Source organism: Plecotus auritus, assembly GCF_963455305.1.
Source record: "Plecotus auritus genome assembly, chromosome: 6".
Lineage (NCBI taxonomy): Eukaryota > Metazoa > Chordata > Mammalia > Chiroptera > Vespertilionidae > Plecotus > Plecotus auritus.
Window position 1 is genome coordinate 75,798,849 of NC_137773.1, and position 20,461 is coordinate 75,819,309.

The 20,461-nt window shown below is 40.6% G+C and overlaps 1 protein-coding gene across 1 annotated transcript in view; it reads left to right on the top strand.

The window, feature by feature from the left end:
• Positions 1 to 20,461, top strand: part of GALNTL6 (polypeptide N-acetylgalactosaminyltransferase like 6) — a 1,018,136-nt gene that overhangs the window by 925,075 nt on the left and 72,600 nt on the right. The window contains exon 9 of the mRNA XM_080673354.1: positions 1,905 to 2,012. Coding sequence (XP_080529480.1) covers positions 1,905 to 2,012 — 108 coding nt within the window. The remainder of the gene's footprint in view (positions 1 to 1,904; positions 2,013 to 20,461) is intronic.

The window sequence follows — 20,461 nt, forward strand, 5'->3', positions numbered from 1 at the left end:
GGGTCCCAGGTTCGATTCCAGTCAAGGGCATGTACCTTGGTTTCGGGCACATCCCCAGTAGGAGGTGTGCAAGAGGCAGCTGATAGATGTTTCTCTGTCATCGATGTTTCTAACTCTCTATCCCTCTCCCTTCCTCTCTGTAAAAAAAAATCAATAAAATATATTTTTTTTTAAAAAAAGGAGAGATTTATTTTAATGAATCAGCTCACACCATTGGGGAAGCTTGGTAAGTCCAAAATCTGTAAGACAGGCTAGTAGTTTGAAGACCCAGGGAAGAGCTGTTGTTCAAGTCCAAAGGCAGATAGCTGGCAGAATTCTTCTTGCTTTGGAGAGATCAGTCTTTGTTCTATTAAGACCTTCAACTGATTAGATGAAATCCATCTCCATTATGAAGGGTAATCTGCTTTATTCAAGTCTACCAATTTAAATGTTAATCTCATTCAAAAAACACCATTATAGAAATATCTAGAATAATGTTTGACCAAATATCTAGGCACTGTAGTGCAGCCAAGTTGACATATAAAACTAACCATAATGTATCTAATTCTTTTTAATTTTTTTCTTACAATGAAATAGCTAAAAATCTAGCCCATATGAAGTCTGGATTTTTGTCTTAATAGTAAGTAGTTCTTTTATAGTAAATAGTCCTTTGTCCTCTTATAGTAAGTAGTCTGTTATATATAAAATCATGATTAAGTGTGTGTTTAATTTGTCCTTTTATAGTAAATAGTCTGTTATATATAAAATCATTATTAAGTGTGTGTCTAAGTGGGTAGTCATAATAAAATATAACCAATTAATTTTTATTACTATATATAAGTACAGCATTTTAACATATACCTCAGGCATAATAATTTCCTTTGTCCATATCACTAACCAGTTAATTTCTTTACCTAAGAAAAAATCAATAAAATAAAATAAAAATCAAGAGTGGGGAAAATTAGCATGCAGATGTAACTTCAAGTATAGATATGTGTTCCTTAATTCATTAATTTATTTTTAAAATTCCATTTTTATATTTTAAATTGACATTTAAAATTTAATGTTACTTCTTCAAATGATTTCACAAGACTTTCAAAACAAATATCTATATAACTAAGATGTGTAAGCATTAAATTTCAGTTCAATGTAATCCTATATAATAAAGAGGTAATATGCAAATTGACCCTCACACCCTCCCACAAGATGGCCACCCCCATATGGTGAAAGATGGCCGCCACAAGAAGTCCGGCAGAAAAGGGTAGTTAGGGAGGGATCAGGCCTGCAGGTGAGGGCAGTTGGGTGCAACAGGGCCAGCAGGGGAGGACATTTAGGGGCAACAGGACCCGCAGGGGAGGGCAGTTAGGGGCAACCAAGCCAGCAGGGGAGGGCAGTTGGGGGTGACCAGGCTGGTAGGGGAGGGCAGTTGGGGGCAATCGGGCTGGCAGGGGAGTGGTTAGGGGGTGATCAGGCAGGCAGGCAAGCGGTTGGGAGCCAGAGGTCCCAGATTGTGAGAGGGATGTCCGTCATGGATCAGGCCTAAACTGGCAGTCAGACAGACATCCCCCAAGGGGTCCCAGATTGGAGAGGATGCAGGCTGGGCTGAGGGACATCCCATACCCAGTACACAAATTTCATTCACTGGGCCTCTAGTATTTATAATAAAATTCTAGAATAAAAATAATGCCACAATGTCTATGGAAATTAGATCTTACTAAGCTAGTATTTCGGTTCTATACTTTTATGAATCTGGGTTTTTGAAAATGTGGTTTTCTTTCTTGGTTAGCTATTTATAATAAAAAGAAATTACTCATTTTGAGACTTTAAGAGATTTTAATATGTTTTTGAGTCTTGCTAATAATTCCTTTTTTGTATGGAATTTTCTGGGTTTCTTTTATTCATACTTTTAAATTACCTCTCTTTAGGTTTGGATGTGTGGAGGAGAAATGTTCGATGTTCCATGTTCTCGAGTTGGTCATATCTACAGGAAGTATGTCCCATATAAAGTTCCATCTGGGACCAGCCTGGCAAGAGTGAGTACTTGGGGATCTGAATAAGCTGGGCTTGACATAGCTTTCTGTCAGCAAAGGAAGCAGCCTTACCCATGCTATAATTTAAGACACACTCTAACAGAAGCACCTAACCAAAATAAAATCTCCACCACTTGCCATTCCACTGGGCAGTCTTTAGTATATAGAGAGTTTCTGTGTTTCTCAGAGTTTTCTTGCCCAGTTCCTTAAAGAAGTATTATGCTAATTCTTGTTGTTAATCATTTCAAGGCCTTTTTACAAACAGTCTATTTAATCTTCACCATTACCTTCTGAGGTTGGTATTCTTATCTTTACTTTGTAGATGAGAAAGCTGAAACTTGGCAAAATGGCTTGTCCATGCTCACATGGAGGATAAATAGCACAGGAGGACTTGAAGCTCGGGTCTTTGGAAGAAAGGTCCAGTACTTTCCTCCCATGGGGAGCATAACAGGAGACATCATAAGTCAGCTGGAGGAAGGGGTAAATAGGAGACAGGAGGGGTGGGTGCCCAAACTCTGCCTTCTCATTTGTAACTAGGATCAGCTCTGCCTAAAGTTTTACCCCAACCTCAAAACTCCAATATTGACCAAGTCCAAGTTTTTTTTTAGGGAAAAATTCCTTTTCCTTAGATCAAATGCAAGGATGCTTTTGTCTTTGGCCTTTGAGAATGCGTTCATACATGTTTGGGAGGACGTAGACACAATGTCTTTTGGGAACAGTCCTGACAATTTCTGCTTTTGTGTTACTTTCTTCATAGCTCAGTTAATTTTATCCACCACAGTTTGCACCTGCTACTGCTCAAATGTCAAATCTACAAAAAGGGTGTTTTACCACACCCCCTTTGCACAATGCTGCCCTGGGAATCAAGTCCTGAATTATTCATTTTTGTTCCTTTATTAGTTAGGTTGCAATATATCACTATTTGGGCCTTTCATAGAAAGCTCAATAAGTTCACATAAGTTTTTAAAAAAATATAAACTAGTTCATCAGGATTTATTAGAATATCAACCACACAAAGGCAGTTTTCCTCTGTGGTATTTGCTGCAGTAGTCCCCCCTTATTGACAGTTTCACTTTCCAAGGATTCAGTTACTGATGGTCAACTACAGTTCAAAAATATTACATGGAAAATTTCAAAAATGAACTATTCATAAGTTTAAAATTGTGCATCATTCTGAGTACCATGATGAAATCTTGTGCAGTCCAGCTTGTCCACACTATCTGTATATACTAACCTCACCCTCACGAAACCCTGAGTTATTCACTTAGTAGCTGTCCTGGATATCAGATCTGTCCTGGTATCAAAGTGCTTGTGTTCAAGTAGCCTTTAGTTTACATAATAATGCTCCAAAGTGCAATTTGGGTGTGCCAAAGAAAAGCCATAAAGTATATGTCTGTATAGCAAAAAAGGTAGTATACATAAGGTTCGGTACCATCCCTGGTTTTGGGCATCCACTGGGGCTTCTGGAAGTACCCCCCATGAATAAAGGGGACTCTACTCCCAGCACCTAGAACAAGGCTTGGTAGACATTCAGCAAATATTTGTTGACAGAATTAGTTAATCAGGAAAAACTGCAACAAGAAAATGCTTACTAAAACTTAAACATTTTAATTAAGTATAATAAAATTTATATTTATAGTGAGTGTTTTTGGGGAAGTAGGATTTTTCCTTATCCCCTTTCTGAGGTTATTTGTCAACAGGGTCCATTTTTCTTTAGCCAAATCCATAATCACTTTTACAGACGTTTTAGTTAATAATAATGAAGTTATATTACATACTCCTTGAAGGGACAAAGTCATATTATTCTTCCCCTTGAAAGATTAACACATATTAACAACACACTCCATTAAGTAGCTGTAGAAATATATCATTTAAAGAAAAGTAACCAATCACAAAATTATAAAGTGATCAAAGAAAAAGAAAAACAATTCTGATATTTTATGGGAGAATTTCAACAACCGACTACCCACTACATTATTACTAAATCATCAAAAATGATGAGAGACTTTCAAGATACTTCAAATGCAGGGCCACATTGACTCAATACTTAGTTCATCTTTCCAGCCTCATTAGAAAGTGGAGGCAAAGATGGATACTTGGCTCCAAAGGCTTGCATCTTGGGTAAGAAAATAAGATTTAATTTAGTCAGAAGACTTGATACATATGAATCTGAAACCTCATTCAGGAAAACAACAAGAACTCACAAAAAGGTAGACGATTGAACAGCTTTGAGCACATATCACAAATCAGCCATGCAAATACCATAAATCATAGCAGGTAAAAAGACCACCGACAGAATGATGATCTGCCACATATCCCTTTCACTCACTCGTATGTTCTCCAGCTCGTGGCCACACAGAGTCATTCATTCACAAGATAGATGGTATGTGCTTGGTTTACAGTCCAAAGTAGAATAAAACTAGGGGGAAAGTTGTGCTGATCCAAAGAGTTTATTTTCAAATAACAAAGATGTTCACATGTTTTCAAGAAAGAAATTAAGTTCTTTTTCAAGGACTGTTGAATATAGGGAACCTAGGGCTGATGCATAAAATTTCCAGCAAAAAGTGAGTATTCATTCAAATGAAAAAAGACCATAATTCTGAATTTTAATCTTTTCCATTTAAATTTTACTTCAGAACTCTTTTTTTTTTTTTTATCTAAATGGCTAGAGCAATTAGAAAGACATAAATTTTGAAACTGAGCTGTCACTTTAAGGATCATTTTATGATTTTTTTAAAATAAGAAAGTACATGAAATGAAAAACAATTCTGATAATTTATGGGAAAATCTCAACTACTGGCTACACCCTACATTACTACTAAATTATCAAAAATGATGAGAGACTTTCAAGATACTTCAAAAGCAGAGCCATGTCAACTCAATACTTAGTTCATCTTTCCAGCCTCATTAGGAAGTGGAGGCAAAGATGGAGACTTGATTCCAAAGGCTTATTTTGTTGTTGTTTTTAACTTTACAAAGCTTATTTAATTCTTCAAAACTGGGCACTCTTCATCTATGTAGCTATACATATTGAGGATTCCAGCAGAATTTCAAAACATGCAAACAAACACACATATACTAGTACATGTGAAAAGCTGACAATCCTCTAAACAACATACCAGTGTGTATTATAGAAATAAATTCTAATAATTGGTTGTTCAGTACCTTCTATTTACCTAGCATTACAGTCTGGTTCAGGGGTGGGCAAACTTTTTGATTCGAGGGCCACAATGGGTTCTTAAACTGGACCAGAGGGCCGGAACAAAAGCATGGATGGAGTGTTTGTGTGAACTAATATAAATTCAAAGTAAAGGAGCGAAGGGGAGAGCAAGAGAACCAGATAGAACAGCCGGATCCGGCCCGCGGGCCGTAGTTTGCCCATGGCTGGTCTGGTTGGAAGAGAGAAGATATTCATACATGAAACCATTAGAGGTCAATATAAAACAACAAATAAGTATTCAAATGTATTATAAAGATATGGACAGGTTGAGCAAAGAGGACAGGGAAGGGTACCATTGCTGTTGAATTGAAAGAGAACCTTCAACAATACCTCAGTTAAATGAACAAGGTTCTCATAAGAGTGTTTCCCAGCTCATGACCAGTGACCAGAGCCAGTTCCTGGCCCACTTTTTACCCAGCCTCAGTGAAATGGGAAAAATAAGAATCACAAAACTAAGTCTATTCAATCTAATAATATATTTTATGCAATAATAATAGACTTTTTTCTGTTTTTATGACAGAACTAGAGGGCCGGTGCATGAAATTCGTGCACAGGGGGTGTGTGTCCCTCAGCCCAGCTTGCACCCACTCCAATCTGGGATCCCTCTCACAATCCAGTACTGCTGGCTCCCAACTGCTCGCCTGCCTGCCTTCCTGATTGCCCCTAACTGCTTCTGCCTGACAGCCTGATCATCCCCTAACCACTCCTCTGCCAGCCTGATTGATGCTAACTCCTCCCCTGCCAGCCTGTTTGCCCCTAACTGCCCTCCCCTGCAGGCCTGGGTCCCCCCCAACTGTCCTTCTCTGCAGGCCCAGTCACCCCCAACTTTCCTCTTCTGCCGGCTTGGTCACCCCTAACTGCCTTCCCCTGCAGGCTTGATCATCCCCAATTGCCCTCCCTTGCAGGCCTGGTCTCTCCCAACTGCCCTCCCCTGCTGGCCATCTTGTGGCGCCATCTTGTGTCCACATGGGGGCAGCCATCTTTGACCACATGGGGGCAGCCATCTTGTGTGTTGGAGTGACAGTCAATTTGCATATTACTCTTTTATTAGATAGGATAGAGGCCTGGTGCACGGGTGGGGGCCGGCTTGTTTGCCCTGAAGGGTGTCCCAGATCAGGGTGGGGGTTCTCTTGGGGCGTGGGGTGGCCTGGGTGAGGGGCCTGTGGTGGTTAGCAGGCTGGCCATGCCCCCTAGCGACCCAAGTGGAGGCCCTGGTATCTGGGATTTATTTATCTTCTATAATTGAAACTTTGTAGCCTTGAGCGGAGGCCAGGGCAGGCCAGGGCTATGGGAAGCTTGGCTTCATCCATCACCGGGGGCAACTCAAGCCTCCTGCTCTCTCCAGCTCCATGGCTGCCGCCATTTTTGTTGGGATTTATTGATCTTCTATAATTGAAACTTTGTATCCTTGAGCAGAGGCCAGGGCTGGCCAGAGTGGGCGGGAAACTTGGCTTCCTCCTTTGCCGGGGAAACCCAAACCTCCTGCTCACTCCATGGCCGCAGCCATTTTGGTTGGGTTAATTTGAATACTCGCTCCTGATTGGCTGGTGGGCATGGCTTGTGGGCATAGCGGAGGTACAGTCGATTTGCATGTTTCTCTTTTATGAGTGTAGATACAAGATAGTAGATTTTTATTAATGTCCTATTTCGCAAAAACAAAAAGTAGCATCATTATGTCAATTCCCACAAAACACAAAAGTCTGAGACATGGTAGGTGACTTCATCTTGGAACCAGAGTCTTCACTCATCATGAATAAAACTATGTGTTTTACTGAGTCATCTGAGGGTCCCATGTCAGTACTGCTCACAGTCATGTTATCATTAGGAACAAACAGCAATTCCCTGAGGGAAGCAGTACTCACCCCTAGGGACTATAGTGACAATCATCTCTTCTTTGGAATGGAGTTATTGTCCTTCATCACAGACAAGTGAAGACAAGGGAGCAGCTACTCAGTAAAAAGCACATTGAGCCTTTTGCTTAGTGACACTTTGCAAAACAGAGGTAGCTGGTGCTTGGAAGACTCTTCAGAGAGACCCTTTATCTTTCAGGTTGTGACATGAGCCAAGTATAATGCCGAAGGAGCAGCAATCACTGACACCTCACATACTCCCCTGTGAACCTATTGTATAGGGATGATTAAAGCCATTGGACTGGAGACAGGTGGCTCTAACAGCAGGGACATGACAGAGGTGCAGATCAGTCATCCCATGGCTAGCCATACCAGCTAATTGTAGTACAACAGCAGTCCCCATGGGAGCAACTTGGCCCATGGAGTTTCTCCAGGAGGTCCATGGCAGCAGAGGGCAGCCCTACAGACTGTGAGTGGGCAGTGCTGGAAGCTCACACAGCTGTCTTCTCTGGCTCCAAGGGGAGGGAGGACCACATAAGAGACAAAGCTGGGACCAACTCTCACCCTAAGTGTGTAAGGGACCCCAGAGAATGTAAATCAGGGGACTCTGTCCTCCTGGGTTCTTGCCACTGACACAAAATGCAGTATTGATAAGACTTTCTTTTCTAAAATTTCATCTTGCATTTTATGGAAACCATTATTCAAGTTTCAGGATAAGAACTATAAACCAAAGTCAAACTCCATAAGAATTCAATTGTACAGGATGGCCTATTGTACTTGTAAATGTAGACAATAGTGTGGTGAAGGGGGTGGGGACAGGAGTGGAGTAGAGGGAGTCAATGAGGGGGAAGGGGGACATCTGTAATACTTTCAACAATAAAGATAAAAAAAGAAAAAAAAAAGAAAGTGTAGCTCACTTATAAAGGATAGAGGTTAAATGTTAAGTATGTAGAGCTAGAATTGTGAACTGAGGCCTGGCTGTCCAAGGCTTAACCCTCCTGCCATGTTGTCCCATTTAGAAGGAGGCGTGGAGTAAGCAGGAGCAGCTGGGGCAGTGTTGGCAGGGGCTCCAGCATGAACTAAGTTTCAGGAAGGAAGGAGCAGGCTTGGAGAGAGACCATGGGCTGTGTTTGGGGGCTCTGGAGTTAAACTGGACCGTGCATTGGAGACCCATTCTAGAGGACCCTGTATGCAGACCAAGGTGTACAGCTTTGTCTAATAGACTGTAGTGAGGTACTCATGGTTTTTTAACAGGAGGTGCCAGGATAAAAAAAAAGGGGGGTAAAATGGAAAGATCAGCCAGCAATTAAATACTAAAAAGTAGAAAGACTAAATAAAGTGGCATTTTGAATGCAAGAAGCATTTGTAAAGAAAAGATATTTATTGACTTGTCCCATTGTGCTAGGAGAAAGACGTCAAATGTGACTATGAGGTTTTCATTGTAGTGTCTAAGGAAACAGTATCAGGACAAATATAGGAATGTGAGAAAGGGGGAAGGGGAAGATGCGGAGAATGGTTTTAGATAAGGTAGATTACAAGTGACAGCTTTATATGGGTTCAGGGAGAACTGGATCTGGGAGACACGAACAAACTTTCCATGTAGAATTTTGAGAGCCCACAAAAGCGAGATTTTACCAAATGTCCTTTACCAATAAAATTTTATTTCTGAAGAAAATATCTATGCTAGGCAGTGTGCTAGGCCCTGGAAATATAAATGATAAACAAGATAAACACAAGCCTTAACTTCTTATAACTAATGGCTCTGACTAAGGTAGAGTTCAGAAATCTATATATAACAATCTGAACATTGTGAGCTTGAGATAAGGATTAAGCAAAAATAATCAAACTCTGTACCTTATATAGCTTACTTAGTTATAAATTGTTTTATATAGATTATGATGTTATCATTGGGATTATGCTTTAACAGAAGGGGAAGTATATCTCACAGATAACACATAGCATTATTTAATATGTACAATGATATGTGTTCTATTTAACAGATTATATTTAATGATCCTATAGGCTACACTGTGATCTATATACAAGTTACAAATGGTTTTGACTTTACACATTTATTTAGGGTTTCTTAGCAGGATGACTTGGGTATACTTCATGGGCACCAAGGTTAAATCTGAGGTCTGAGGAAGAATGGTTGTTTTGCCTGTCAGCTGTGAAATTACTTCTCAACATATTTCCCAACGTGCATTTCTTCATGTTATATCCCTGGTGGCATCTAGCCCTGTTGACTCCATGGATCGTCTCAGACTCTTGAAATTGGTAGGAGTGGAAGGAGATAGAGAGAGGAGAAGGGATGGAAGAGGAGGAGGACGGGTATTTCAATGTCAAAGCCAGACCACCCCAAGTTGATTAATGAGTGTTTCCTCCTTGCTCACTATGGAGTCAGCTATCCCTGTCTCATGTAGATGAAATAGAAGAACACAGTATCTGGCATATGGAGCTCTTCCTTGTTTATGTCAGAAAATATAGCAGTTAAGGGAAAGCATTAACAAGACCAAAATGACTAGTTTGACATCAGAAAATAAAATTACCAACAAGACTATAAAATGTGGTGATGAGTAGAAAATCTCCATCCTACAAATTGACCTTTCTCCCTTGATGATTGTAAATCAGATGCCTCTCATAAAACTGCCCAGCAAATAAAAGCTATAGTTTAACAACCTTAGCCATCAACAACAGCCAGCACTTCTTTCGACTGCTCTCAAATGCTTTATTCAAAACTATCATAGGGTTCAGATGCTTTATTTGAAACTATCATTGAGTTCAGGGATACAGTGGCCCATCACAAGCTTTCTCCCTCAAAGCAGGAAATGATGAATTCTTCCCCAAAGACTCAGCCTGCATAAATGGCTAGGCCTTCAGAAGCAATTCCTCTAAAAACAATCACTATTTCTAATTCTTCCTTACAATATAAGAAAAAGGATATGGGGGATGAAAAATCTTTTCTCTATCCCTGAAGGTTCTTTTGCCTAGTCTAATAATTAAATCTATATGACACAGGCTAACAAGAGAAAACCAAATTTAATTACATATGTACATAAGAAACCTCACATACATGAGAGGTACAATGTCAGACCGGGAAAATGAGGTATATATGACACTCTGAGCTGAAGATGAGATAAGGCACTTTGGGGACTTCAGAGGGAAGGAAGGTCATATTCAGGATGAAAAAAAGAGCAGATGTTCAGCAAACTAAAGTCTGCCCTGCCCTCTAGATTGGTCATAGAAGGTTATTTCTGGTGATAATTCTTATTATGGGCAAGGCCTTTGACTTAAATTCTTCAAGAGAGAGATAAAAGTTTCTCAGGAATTACAGTCTCAATTGCCTTCAACTCAAAATAATTCACATGCCAAAGTAGCACATCTTGGGGAGGCCTGTTCTGAACCCCTTCAAGAGAAATAAGGCAGCCCAATACTTATGGCAAGAATCCTATATAATCCTATATAATAAAGAGGTAATATGCAAATTGCCCATCACTCCAACACACAAGATGGCCACCCCCATGTGGTCAAAGATGGCCTCCCCCATGTGGACACAAGATGGCCACCACAAGATGGCCGGCAGGGGAGGGCAGTTGTGGGTTATCAGGCCAGCAGGGCAGGGCAGTTGGGGGGGACCCAGGCCCGCAGGGGAGGGCAGTTGGGGGGGACCAGGCCTGCAGGGGAGGGCAGTTGGGGGACTAGGCCTGCAGGGAGGACAGTTAGGGGTGACCAGGCTGGCAGGGGAGTGCAGTTAGGGGCAATCGGGCCAGCATGGGAGGGCAGTTAGGGGAGACCAGTCTGGCAAGGGAGGGAAGTTAGAGGTGGCCGGGCCCAGCAGGGGAAGGCAGTTAGGGGTAATCGGGCCAGCAGGGGAGCAGTTAGGTGTCGATCAGGCTGGCAGGGGAGTGGTTAGGGGGTGATCAGGCTGGCAGGCAGAAGCGGTTAGGGGGCAATCAGGCAGGCAGGCAGGCAGGCAAGCAGTTGGGAGCCAGCAGTCCTGGATTGTGAGAGGTATGTCCCAGATTAAAGAGGGTGCAGGCTGGGCTGAGGGACACACACCCCCTGTGCACAAATTTCATGCACCGGGCCTCTAGTGAAAGATAATTCACATACTGCAATCATGTGGTTATTTCTCTCCCCTCTCGGCCACATTTTAAAATAAAACATCTTGTCTTCAGATGAGGCTTTTCATTTAAGAAATTCAAGCATCTTCCATAAATGATATTTCGTCATTCTTCATGAGAGACTTCCTAAACATCAATAATGTTTATAATGTAACAATAATAATTGAATAAATCATTAAAATATGATGAGTTCATTGCATGTTATAAAGATCAAGTTTATCTCTAACCTCAAGAAAGGCCCAGTCTGGAGAAATTCTTTAATAGATGTGTATCAGGGAATGTTACTCACTACCCAAGGACCTTCACCACACTAGAGATGAGTTTTGGTTCACAATGCTGGCAGAGCACTCTTAACTCACCCTTTAATGAAGTGCCTGTTTTGACCACTGGGCATTTTATGCTTTGAACACTGGGCATTTTATGTTTGTTTTGCATTTGAGGAAAATAAAGCAAAGTAAAACTGTTCTCTCTCTGCCAAGGACCAGAGAGAAGAGATATAAAAACATGAAACACAAATTCATTTCCCACTGTTTCACAGTCATTTGCTCCCTTAATTTTTCAGTGGTATCAGGATTTTTTAAAGTATGTAGCCATATATCTTTTTATATGTTTGCTTAAAAAATAATAACAGAATCACATAATGTATTTAAAATGGTCGAGCATTATGCAGGTAAAGCATAGGATCTTCAACCCAAACTTAGACACTGAAAACCAAAGTGGAACAACGTGTCACTGGCAGGTACAGTCTCTTGCCATTTGGAAACACCATAAAAAAAAATTTATTTTTTTTAAAGTGAGGTTAAGACAACATTACTCTAAAACTCAGCAATTGCCCTAGCCGGTTTGGCTCAGTGGATAGATCATCGGCCTGAGGACTGAAGGGTCCTGGGTTCGATTCCTGTCAAAGACATGTACCTTGGTTGTGGGTACATCCCCAGTAGGGGGTGTGCAGGAGGTAGCTGATCGATGTTTCTCTCTCATCGATGTTTCTAACTCTCTATCCCTCTCCCTTCCTCTCTGTAAAAAATCAATAAAATATATTTTTAAAAAATAATAAAAAAATAAAACTCAGCAATTTCCCACAAAACTTCTCAAAACTAATTTTAGTTTGGTCTCCTTTTATTTATTAGCTTTTTTTCCTAAAATAAACTCCCTTAGATGCTATCTTTTCCCCAGCCCTTTGCGCAATTTAATTGTTTTAAATAATCCTCTGTGCTCAAGTTTCAGCTCAGCTCTGACTTATGAATCAATTATGTGATGCTTTCTAGTGTGCAAAGAAAGTTTGAAACCCAGCCAGGTAATTCCCAAACTGTGGGGACAATATTTAGCACTTCTCTGTCTACCAAGTGAGGACCGACATTTCACAGTTTTTTGTTAAGCCTGTTGGAAGATTTTAAATATTAATATAATATTTAAATGGTGATCCTACTTTATAATTAGCTGCCATGATTAATCATTACTTTTGCTTTGCCATTCTTAATGAAATTAAAATGGGATATGTTTTTTCTTTCCTGTCTGCTTTTAGTTACTTTTTCCCTATCTAGAGCACTTTGGCACTTTATGCTGTATTCAGCATTTATATACCTTTCTTTTTCAAAGCACTTGAGCAACAAACTACATGATGAGCCCTATTTGTGGGCGAGGGGGAATTATAATGGCCTTTTTATCATTATTCCCATCAGAAGTGAACATTTTCCTGCACTCGGGATGCCACTGGAAAAGGAGAAAGCTTACTTGAATGAAATGGGTCCCTGCTGCTACAACATTAAGCTGCTGGAACTTAAGCCAATTAAAATATTTTAGCATGCCATAGTCTCACTAACCAAAAGTGCAACTCTTGCAAAAGGGAGCAGCACCGTTGGCTTTATCACCCGCCTATCAGGGCCCCATTGGATGATGAAGCGCAGAAGCACTGGAGGAGGCACTCATTTCTAAGCATTCCCAGGAGATGCGTAAAGGCAGCGACATTGTGCTTGAGGCCTCCGCTATTTCATTTCCATTCTGATCGCCCTTGATTCCAATGGTTTACTGGTTCCTCACAAGAATTCCATTTTCCACTGCAATTTCAGCCCAAGTATGCCTCCTTTGTGATGTCATTTAAGGTGGAGAAAATGGTTCCACTTGCTATTTTGTAAACCGAAATACGATCTAAAATCAAATGGCCGCTTTGTGGTGTCTGGATGCTTTTGGTATTCTAATTATGAAAGGTTTATAAAAATAAAATGTCACCAGTTGCTTAAAGTTTAAATAGATATAATTTCAACCTAAGGACCCTGCATGAATTATTAAAAACATAAGGATTTTTTTTTTTTGCCCTTTTTGAAAGCATGAAAAATAAAACAGGGTATACTAATATAAAACGAAATAAATGCTGTAGCACCACTTAGTTCAACCACAGTTAGTTTGAATGCTTGCTGTGGATATTCTTGTGAAGAAAAAAAAACAATATTTTCTTTGGCTGAAGGTTAGAAAATGCCGGTTGTGATTTATTTTTAAAAATAGCCAATGTGTTAATACTAATCATCTATAATTAAGATCATACTGTTTTTTATACTCAAACTAGAGGCCCGGTGAACGAAATTCGTGCACGGGGGTGTGTGTCCCTCAGCCCAGCCTGCACCCTTTCCAATCTGGGACCCCTCGAGAGATGCCCGGTAGGATCGGGCCTAAATGGACAGTCAGACATCCCTCTCACAATCCAGGACTGCTGGCTCCCAACTGTTCACCTGCCTGCCTTCCTGATTGCCCCTAACCACTTCTGCCTGCCAGCCTGATCACCCCCTAACCATTCCCCTGACAGCCTGATTGATGTCTAACTGCTCCCCTGCCAGCCTGTTTGCCCCTAACTGCCCTCCCCTGCAGGCCTGGTCCCCCCCAACTGCTCTCCCCTGCAGGCCTGGGTCCCCCCCAACTGCCCTTCCCTGCAGGCCTGGTTGCCCCCATCTTCCCTCCTCTGCTGGCCTGGTCACCCCTGACTGCCCTCCCCTGCAGGCTTGATTGCCCCCAACTGCCCTCCCTTGCAGGCCTGATCACCCACAACTGCCCTCCCTGGCAGGCCATCTTGTGGTGGCCATCTTGTGTCCACATGGAGGCAGCCATCTTTGACCACATGGGAGCAGCCATCTTGTGTGTTGGAGTGATGGTCAATTTGCATATTACTCTTTTATTAGATAGGATTGTGATAGCTGAGATACCATTGGTTGGGTTGTCAGAAATGGACACCCAGATGTCCCTAGACATACCCAAAAGGCTTCTACCCCCATACTCACATAACTCGTGACAGACGGAGTTACCCACCCTGTGCCACCTGGGATTTGCTTCTTCTGCTTGTGTTCCCACTTGCTTTGGTCTCTTGCCTGAGACACCACTGGGGAAGCCACACCACCGTACCCCCCAAAAAGAGCATCACCTTCTAGCTCATGGTGCTGCCTCTGGAGAAACCAGTCCTCAAAGTGCCAGAGCTTCTCTCAGTCCTGGATAAACTCAGACAGGATCTCCTGCCTGTGGGCCACACGCCCTCACTTGAACACAAAAGACCTCTGTTTATATTGGGCTTTCTTTAACAATTCCAACAACTTCTTGTTATCTCCACTTTCTCAGAAAATCAGGACACCAATTATGAAAAAGAATTCAACCATTCTGATCCTCACTCTCAACCAAATACAGTCTTAAGGGTGGAAGAAATAAAACAAGACAAAACAAAATCATACTTTCAATTTTGTCTTATCATCCTATTTTTTTGCTCTTGAGGCTAGGCCACGAAAGGCATTGCAGATTCCACCTTGATTCTCAGATGGCTTGCTTAAGGGGACCCCGGCCACCATGTCATGATGACACTCAAGCAGTCCATGGTGAGGCCCCAGGGAGAGAGAACTGAGTCCTCAAACCAAGAGCAAGCACCAGTTCACCAGACATGGGAGTGAACCACAATGGAAGGTCTTTCAGCCTAATTTAAGGCTTAAGATGATTGAAACTCCTGAGAAATCCGAGCCAGATTGCTCCCCAAACCACTCCCAAGTTCCTGACACACACAAACTGTGAAAGATAAAAATGTTTATTATTGTTTTAAGCCACTCCATTTTGGGGTGATTTGTCATATATCAATAGATAACTAATATAGCTGTTTCTGTTAACAGTCCTTCATCAGCAACATTTAGCCTAACTTTAAGGGACATGATTGTAGAGAGCGCCTGGGAAGACACATGGTCATTCTTCCTTAATGATGCCCCTCTACTCAAAGAACCAGATCATTCTCTTTCTGTGCTGGACACGGAAAAGAGAAACCCCGCCATACATGATTATGTCGAGTGGCCCATTTGAAGCTTAAAAATTAGGAAAGCTTGTGCATCAAAGGACACTATCAACAGAGTGAAAACGCAATTCACAAAATGGAAAATATCATTTGCAAATAATATATCTGATAAAAGGTTAAGACCCAGGAAATTTAAAGTATTCCTACATTCAATAACAACAACAACAACAAAAACACCTGATTTAAAATGCAGAAAGGTTTTGGAATAGACATATCTCCAAAGAAGATATACAAATGGTTAATAAGCACATGAAAAGACACTAAACATCAATAATCATTAGAGAAATACAAAACAAACTCATTATGAGATACCATTTCAGACCCATTAAAATGGCTATTATTTAAAAAAAAAAAAAGAATGTTTGAAAGGAAACCCTTATGCATGGTGGAAATGTTAAATGATGCGGATGCTGTAGAAAATAGTATCGAAGTTCCTCAGAAAAATTAAAATCCAGCAATTTCACTTCTGGGTATTTACAAACAAAAAATTGAAAGCAGGAATTCAAACAGATATGTATACTCACATGTATAATAATAGTCAAAATGTAGAAGCAAGCCACTGTCCATTGACAGATCACTGGATAAGCAAAATATGATGTATCCATACAATGGATTATTACTCAGCAATGAAAAGGAAGAAAATTCTGATAGATACTACAAAATGGATGAACCTTGAAAACATTATGCTAAATGGAATAAGCTGGTCACAAATGGACAAATACTGTATGATTCCACTTATATGAGATATTTAGAGTGGTCAGATCCATAGAGACAGAAAGTAGAATGGTGGTTGCCAGGGCCAGAGGGAAGGGGATCTGCAGTGTTAGTGTTTAAAGGGTCTGGAGTTCCAATTTAGGAAGGCGTCTTCATCCTTTTCATCACAAGCGCTTTCTTCTTTTACGGCAATAAATGGGTCCTCACTAGGTTTCCGGCTGCAAACTGAGTCTCTCAAATGGCAGCAATGTCGACATTCTCGGGGTCAGTCATTTCTTCTAGAAATTCTATTTGAATTTCACTTCCAGCATTATCCCTTTTAGATTTTTTTGCTTCTCTTTCATCTTTGTTGCCCAATTCTGTCTTTTCAGTTATCCTTTTTTTTTTAATGTCATGTGGGTTTATCGATGGGAATCAAGGAGGCAACACAACATGTGCTTTGCTGCCTGTGCGTAAACTGAGTGACAGATGTGCAATGACCAATCACCAACAGACTTTGAAAGAAGTCGTGTGATTGGACACTGATCATACTGTGCATCTTGTGGGGGCTAAAATAATGTTAGTACTTTTCCTCCCACCTTCTAAATTCTTCTAGGCTAGGCTAATAATCAAATTGACAAGGACAGATTAACAGGAGAAAATCAAGTTTTAATACATGCACATGAACATTTCAAAGACAGTGCGGCAACATTGGGTATATAAGACAATTTTGGACAAAGGAGAAAAGGATGGGGAATGGGATCTTGGGTTTGGAAAGTGAGACCGATGATTTACGGGTAGTTGAGGAAGGAAGAGCAGGACATACATAGCAGAAAAATTCTTGCTAGGCAACTCAAAAGCAATGAGGCACAGGGAGTATCTAACAGCCCCTGCCTGAAGTCCATAGCTAATTCAAATTAAGCTAAGGAGAACATCCTAAGATCTTCCTGATGCAGGTTTTTCTGTATGAATCTCTTGGGCAGGAAAGGTTGCAGTGTCAAATTTCTTTATGAGTTTTTGTGTGTGTGGTGGAGGGGGGGGTGGTATTTCTTTTTATTGATTTGAGAGAGAGAAGAAGGGAGAGAGAAAGAAAAATATCAATGTGAGAGAGAACCATGGGTTGTTTGCCTCCCATACAGATCAAACCTGCAGCCTAGGTATGTGCCCTGACTTTAGTGTACTGGCGGGCTCTCCAACCAGTTAACTCACACTGGTCAGGGCATGAGTTTTGTTTTTTACTAAAGAACTTAAAATCAATATCCTAAAAAGGGAAGCATCTGGGCGGTAAAACTTTGTTTCCTTTTAATCTGTATTTTACATAATGATTTATGGCCTGAAGAACTAACAATTACTCGCAGTAAATATATCATAGTAACTGAACTGTGTTGTTGGGAGCATGTGTATGTTTAAGTCCACTGAACTGTACATTTAAAATGGTTAAAAAGGTAAATTTATGTTATTATACATTTTACCACAGTAAAAAATTAGGCAAACTGATTTTAAAATTCATCTAGAAATGCAAGGACCTAGAATAGCCAAAACAACTTTGATAAAGGACAAAGTTGTAGGAATTACATTACCAGATTTCAAGACATTAAAAATTATATTGGATTAATGGAAGAAAATAGAGTCCAGAAATGAATTCTTGTGTATGGTCAAACATTTCTAGGGGGAGATGGGGAATGAAGAAATTTGTGAGGTTAGGCAAAGATTTCTTAAATATGACACCATAAGCACTTATCCCTAGAGAACAATTGATAAATTGGATTCCATTGAAACTAAAACCTCTTACTCATTTAAGGGCATTGTTAAGAGAAAAGACAAGACATGAACTGGGAGAAAATATTTACAAATCACACTTCTGACAACTTGTATTCCAAATGCATAAAGAATTCTCAAAATTTAATAAGAAAATAACAACAGCTCATTTTTTTAAATGGGCAAAAATTTTTAAACAGATACTTGACCAAAGAAGATATATGGTAAATAATTACATGGAAAAATGCTTAATATATCAGTTATTAGGGAAATGTAAATTGAACTCATAATGAGATACCACCACACACTTTTGTTTGTTTGTTTGGTTGGTTGGTTTTGTTTTTGGTTGTTGTTTTTTATTAAATTTATCTTTATTGTTTAGCAGTTTCATTAAAAGTTAGACTACCTACCATATGACCCAGCCAGTCCACTTCAAGATATATACCCAAAAGAAATGAAAGTGAATATACAAAGACTTGTACAAGATTGTTCATAATAGCATTATGGGTAATACCCCAAACTAGAAACAGCCCAAATGTCCATCAGCAGGTAAATGATAAACAAATTGTGGTATATCCATAGTGTAGGATACGATAAAAAAAGAATACATGCAACTCCATGGATAAACCTCAAAATAATTATGCTGAGTGACAGAAGCCAGACATAAAGAGCACATACCCTATGATTCATTTATATAACATTTTAGAAAATGCAAACTAAGTTATAGTGACAAAAATTAAGTCAATATATATATATATATATATATATATATATATATATATATAACACCCAGAGTGCACCCTTATGTAAACTATGAACTTTTGGTGATTATGACATGTCCGTGTAGGTTCATAAATTATAACAAATACACCACCTCGGTGGGAAGTGTTGCTAATGGGGGAAGCAAAAAAAATTCTATACCTGCCTGCCCTTCAATTTTGCTCTGAACCTAAAACTGCTCTTTAAAAAAATAGCCTTAATGAGGCAGGATAGTGAGAAGCCAGAAAAATTCCTTGGCAAGTGGAATGGGGAAACTGAGACAGATAACTGATTCAAACTGGCCTCATCCAGCATCCTGACTTTCCTGCTTCCTTCTTCCTTGCATGCCTACTCCCCTAAGCATTAAGTCCTCAGGACAATGAGTTTCTGATCAGCATCAAATAATGTTAGGAACAAAGCTTTGGGTCTGTGGATGACAGAGACAGAGTTTTGGCCAAACTAGAGATAACATCTAGGCCTCAGTTACGTTTCAGCCTCCAAGCTCAGAAAAGCAGCAAAACCAGATGAACTGACCCCATGGCTGACATCAGGACCAGATGCAATGGCCAATGACCCCCCTACCCTAGTGCTGACTAATCAGTAGAGACCAAGACTTGACCCTATATGCTCATGTTGATAGATCAGCATATTAAAGTACACACCTGAAAAGCTGATATTCTATTTCGATCCTGCCCTGAGACCTTCCCTGAAATTCCTGCCTTTAGAAAATAGATAAAAACCCTTAAGACAAAGTGTCACAATAGGCAGTTAGTTAGATATTAACAAAAAGGAAGGGAGCAAATGGGACCAGATATCTGATTAAGTCAGATTAACTGGGAAAGGACAGTTTCACAGTTACTCCAGGCATGTGAGTAGGCCAGAAAGATGCTTTTCAGTCACCCCAGGGAGTAACTAGCACCATTCCTCAGGATTAAGAGGCGGGGAGGGAGGATTAGGGAGAAGAAACCAGTGAGGGGAAATTCCTTTTATTGAATGCATTATGCATAGTTGAAGCCAAAATGGTGACCATAAAAGGGGGAGGGCACTAGCCTGGGAAAATCTGGGGGAAAGATCAGATAGGCTAAGGGCACAAAAACCCTAAAGATCCATTGGTTGGGGAGGGCACAAGCACAACCCAAGAAAAGCCAGGAAAGAGACTGGGTAGTTTGAAAGAAAGTCTACTCTTTCCCAAACCCAAGGAAATAAATGGACGCTAGACAAAGAATCCAGTGCATGCCCTACTTGGAGCACTCCTATGCCCTTCTCTCAGGCATGAATTTCTTGCCTTTATTTCTCCTGAACTCCAAAGGTTCTGCATGAGACTTGCAACCAGGGAAGCAGCCAGCAGCAGCAGAAGACTCTTTTGCCTCTAACTTCCTTTCCTGAGTCCACACAACCTCTATGATCGCCTGCCTGCTCTCTGCCTCTCTGAGGACATACTACCTCTTTTCATTCTAATAAATCTTGTCATTATTGCTTAAAATCCTCTTATGTGTGTCCCTGAAATTCTTTTTCTGTGACATCACAAAAGAATCCTATTTCCAGACCATGCTGGGGCCACCCGCCTTGACCCCAGTCTTCCTCCAATAACAAAAGGACCTAGCACACTCTCTCATGCCCATGCCTTCCTTCTTCAAGCATGTATCTTTGCTTTTTCTCCTAAGCACTAAGGGCCCTTCTTTTTGCCTCTGTAACCTGTTTCCTGAGTCCCTGCAGCCCAGCTGCCTCACTTTTTC